At 45.8% G+C, this 5,000-nt stretch overlaps 2 protein-coding genes across 2 annotated transcripts in view; one reads left to right on the forward strand and one right to left on the reverse strand.

Annotated features, from left to right (window-relative positions):
* Positions 1–3,003, reverse strand: part of antxr1d (ANTXR cell adhesion molecule 1d) — a 24,941-nt gene extending 21,938 nt beyond the window's left edge. Inside the window, exon 1 of the mRNA XM_031579379.2 lies at positions 2,020–3,003. Within this exon, the coding sequence (XP_031435239.1) occupies positions 2,020–2,177 (158 nt within the window). The 5' untranslated portion in view covers positions 2,178–3,003. The remainder of the gene's footprint in view (positions 1–2,019) is intronic.
* A 1,551-nt stretch (positions 3,004–4,554) lies between these two features.
* prdm8 (PR domain containing 8) overlaps positions 4,555–5,000 on the forward strand; it is a 5,650-nt gene continuing 5,204 nt past the window's right edge. Inside the window, exon 1 of the mRNA XM_031579040.2 lies at positions 4,555–5,000. This exon is cut by the window's right edge and continues 775 nt beyond it. The gene's annotated coding sequence lies outside the window, so the exon portion shown is untranslated.

Consider the following 5,000-nt stretch of genomic DNA (forward strand, 5'->3'; position numbering starts at 1 on the left):
ACCAAACCCAGTTGGCGATAAATAAACAATGTCTTTGCCCTCAACGAATACATTTACAAATTCTGCTCCGGCTTCATTTCTTCAGTGTTTGCTAGCATTTCTACTACTGTTTGTATTGCTTAGTGTAGCTCTAGCCCTGCTGCCATTGTCTTAACTACATTTCCCACAAACCTTCACTGCACTCAGGATGGCCCAGAGTTTCCAGACTATAATCAATAATAATAAGCTGTGAACTATAGGCAGGCAGAGCCAGGTTTGTATCAACAATGGGCTACTTGCTCAAACTGCCATCGTGCATTGACTTGTTTGGCAGAGGCTTTTACAGTACAGACATACATACAGTACTGATATCCCCTTAAACTGAATAGCCTGTTGTCACTGTTCACCCCCCGCCCCACATACATGTTGATGGAGATCATTTCCAAGCACTGTTAATTACTTAAAAATATATGAATCAAGTGCTTTGTATTAATATATACCTTGTATGAATCATGGGCTTTTCTGTGTTTCTGAGTGTGTGTGTAACTTAGATTATTAGGTGCCACTTAGTCTGCATATGTACAAGAGCATGTTTAGACCAGAAGTGATAAGAAGGGTCAAACTGTGCTTCTTCCGACCTTGTGCAAAACTTCCATCCTTGCCTCGGACCACCACGTGGTTTTCCCTGCTGAAAACTAAACTTCTGTCTATATAAACCTTGTGCGATGTGTTTATCATTGCTTCACTTTCAGCCTTGTGCTGGGAGTGAGCCCGATTGCAATTGTTGTTTGTCTAATACATATACTTATATGCAGTTCCGGAGTCCTGAGGTAACTAGGTTGAATGTTCACCTAACACATGTATTCAACGCACAGATAGCCTGTAGCATGCCATAGTATAATGAGTTTGATGTTTAAGTAATTGGCAGTGCATTGTTGTTCTTTTGTGTGTATTACTGATTTTCTGATATTCTGTTTTCAAGTAGATGGGCCCTCCACCTTTGAGCTGAGGTTCTGCTCAAGATTTCTTCCTGTTAAAATGGAGTTTTTGCTTGCCACAGTTGCCACTTAGTGCTTGCTCAATTCATATACTTTAAAACTTAAAGGAAAAGGTGTAATTTATTGTCAAAAACAAAACTATTCCCAGACTAGCCGTGATAGTGCTACTGTGCTACTGTTAGAGGGAAACGGAATGATCATGTTGACCAAAATACCTGCATTCTATACATCTATAGCGAGTCTGTTTCATATTTGAATGGGTTTGTCTCAGGGCCAGAGAACTATAAACGTTTACATAAAATGGATGTTAAACACAACCAATGCACAGGAAATCAAGGCTTTCTTTTCTATCGTACATTCTGAATTACATTATTGTTGTGAGTTCATTTGTTGCACTTTCGTTGTTGACGACCGAAACGGCATGTATCACCTTTAGATCCCCGGGGGCGCACATGTACTGTTTAGAAGTTAATGCCGAGGCACAAGAGAGCGAGGGTTGCAGAGCGCAGGAATGTCTCTGTCCTGCCTAACCCTAACCCTGCCTGCCTACCCTAGGCGGAGGAGCGGAGGAGCGGGCTGGAGCGGCCCGCAGCTGGACTGACTGACTGCTGAAACTCAATCCGCCGCTACATCCTGGCCGGACGCGTGGGGGATGTGCAGACTCTCTCTGCCCCCTTATCCTGAGTGGATCGGAGACAATGCGATCAACACAACACCGTCACAACAACCTGCTTCCGGTGCTAAAACTGTCCCGCAATGGACTTCTTTCGAATAACGATCTAGAACACTAATTCCGCACGTTCAAGAGTGTTACTCTGGTTTATCTGAGCAACCATGGATGACCGCGCTTAAGTGGATGTTTAAGAAAAGCCCATAACATGGGCTACTGTGTGTGTGGGGGTGGGAGGGAGAGAGGTAGAGAGCATAATACCAGCTTTATATGCATAGAGCCAAATTGAAAGGACTGTTCACATTCCCTCTGCGGGTGTCCTGGCAGGGTGCACTGAGGTGAAAGTTAGAGGTCATAAATGTGGACACTTACTTGTCGAGAACAAAGTACAAGTCGAAAGCTCCATGACACGATCTCTCCCCCTCTTGTTGCTCTTCCTCCATAAGCTCCGCTCTTGCGGCTGCGGACTCCGGCATCGTTACCTCCAGGAGCGCGAGAGTGAGAAACAAGTTCAGCCAAAGCCGCGCCATCTTTGCCACTTTGGTATCTTTATCTGCTCGACTCTTAGAACCCCTCGGACTTTTACATCCTCCCCCGAATCAGTGAGAGCGCGTGTCCAGAGGCGGAGGGATCCGCTCGGGTCGGGGAGGGTGTGTGAATGCGGGGACTGCAGCCTGGAGCGCGTCAGCCGGACTGGCCTAGCCCCTCCTCAGTGCTGCGCAGGACGGGACATTGCCGGGGCAACGGGGAGAGAGAACATACTTCCCTTTTCCGGGAAGGAGAGCGAGAGATTGTTTCTCTCCGTGTCTCAAACACAGATCATGGGTAGTGGGTTCTGACAGGCTGCTCCCCCCCCCCCACAAAATCAATCTCACCTCCGTCCCCGTGTGTTATAATTCACAACAGCCATTTTGCAGAGTGGAATGGAATGACAGTTGCTTAGCTGCGCCCTGAAAGAATGGCAGCTGAGTGGCCTACCTCCCACCCCTCTGCGCTCCTGACTGGTTCTTAGGACTATATGACTTTAGTAACAGACTGGGGGTGGACTACCTGCTCGGTGTCACAGGTGTCACACGAAGTTCTAAGAGTCGCGCTCATGTCTCTGATTCATCTGTCATTGCACGAGCTCCTTGCGCTCGCTCTGAATTCAGTCGAGCGAGCAGAGCACGAGGATGACTCGCGCGTGAAGATGGCATTAAGGGGCTGACAGACCAGACAGCCTCCGGGCACGACAACCAAGCAACCCAAATACCAGCAAGTCATCCGTTCGGCACTGCTGTGGCCGGCGCGAACCACCGGGAGCCTGCGGGCATGTCTTTGCTCATCCCGCCAATTAAAGTAATCAGGCCATTGCACGCGGCAGAACAAGAGAGCTGACACGCCAGTTTGTGAGTGTGTAATTTGTGTGTGTGTTCATCTGACTGAGGATACATGGCATCAACCTCTCCCCCCCCCCCCCCCCTCCCTCCCACCCCCCGCCATACCCTGCCCTCCCACCTCCCCCCCCTCCCCCCCCCCCAGGGGTTAGGTCTTAATGGATATTCACTACAGTTTCCCATCTTAACACCCCTTCTATTTCTATCTACCATAGCAGTTCATTTCAGGTCGATGTCGACACAGCATTGGTAATTACCCCACGAGTAGACTGATGCTGACTAAAACACCACCAGGCCAAGGAAGACTGAAATACAGTGCCCTTCAGAATTATTGGCACCCTTTAGTAAAAATGAGCAAAACGTGATGTAAAAAAATAACCTTTAATTAAAGTAACATAAGTGAAAGAAACATTACATTCTTATCATAAAACAAATATTTTTCTCAGAAATATGTGTGCCACAATTATTGGCACCCCTTCATTTAATATTGAATGCAGCCTCCCTTTGCCAAGATAACAGCTCTGAGTCTTCTCCTATAATGCGTGATGAGGTGAACACATGGCACAGGATCTGAGACCATTCCTCCATACAGTATCTCTCCAGATCCTTCAGATTCCGAGGTTGACGTTAGTGGACACTCCTCTTCAGCTCATCACAGATTTTCTATGGGGTTTAGGTCGGGGGACTGTGATGGCCATGGCAAAACCTTTATTCTGTGGTCGGTGAAACATTTTTGTGTAGATTTTTAGATGTGCTTTGGATCATTGTCCTGCTGGAAGGTCCAACCATTTTAAGCTTCCTGGCAGAGGCTGTTATGTTTTCATTTAATATCTGCTGGTATTTGATGGAGTCCATGATACCATGTATCCTAACAAGATGTCCAGGGCCTTTGGAAGCAAAACAGCCCCACAACATCAAAGATCCGCCACCATACTACACAGTGGGTATGAGGTGTTTTTCCGTATGGCTATCTTTCTGTCTACGCCAAACCCACCTTTGACGTTTGTTGCCAAAAAAGCTCTATTTTGGTCTCATCTAACCATATAACCCGGTTCCATTGAACATCCCAGTAACATTTGGCAAACTGTAGGCGCTTTAGTTTGTTGTTGATTGACAGCAGAGGCTTTTTTCTGGCAACCCTCCCAAACAACTTGTGGTGATGTAGGTGGCATCTGATGGTAGTTCTGGAGACTTTCTGAACCCAAGACTCACTAACTAACCTCTGTGATTCTCCAGCTGTGATCCTTAGAGATTCTTTAGCCAGTCAAACCGTCCTCCTCACGGTGCGTGGGGTCAATGTACACACACGTCCTCTTCCAGGCTGATTCTTGACCACTTAAGATTTCTAAATCAAACAGGTGAACTTAAAAATGTAAAACATGATTGGAAATATATTTCAGTTAGATTTTAATTATAAGATTTTCTAGGGGTGCCAATAATTGTGGCACACATGTTTTGGAGAAAAATATTTATTTAATGTCAACCTTTTTTTTTTCAATAATTTTACTTAAGGTAAGATTTTTGTGAATATTTTGAGTGAAAGACCAAGAGGATAAACGGCAAAGACATTTTTTTCATAGCCTGTTTTACTCATATTCACTAAGGGTGGCACTAATTCTGGAGGGCACTGTAAATAGTATATAAATAGATACATAAGTTAATGGCGCTTCAGGGGCACGTCCTAGCTGCGCGTGCCTGACCTGGGTTTGACTTCTAATCGAGCATTAAAGGACAGATCAGTGCTTTCCAAGAGGCTCGGGGTCCGAGCACAATCGAGCATTATTAAATGACATATGATCCAGAAGAGTGCCGCCGCCACGGGGCTGATACATTATTCATATTATGAAAATGGTGAAAATTCTCTAATCCTGTGAACAATTAATTATGCATCAAGGGCTTGTGAATAATTAGCCTAAAAAGCGCCTCGGTGTCTGGGATCATGTTGCTGGCGCACCAGTAGTTGCCAGCTGTGATTTA

Source organism: Clupea harengus, chromosome 13, assembly GCF_900700415.2.
Source record: "Clupea harengus chromosome 13, Ch_v2.0.2, whole genome shotgun sequence".
Taxonomy (NCBI): Eukaryota; Metazoa; Chordata; class Actinopteri; order Clupeiformes; family Clupeidae; genus Clupea; species Clupea harengus.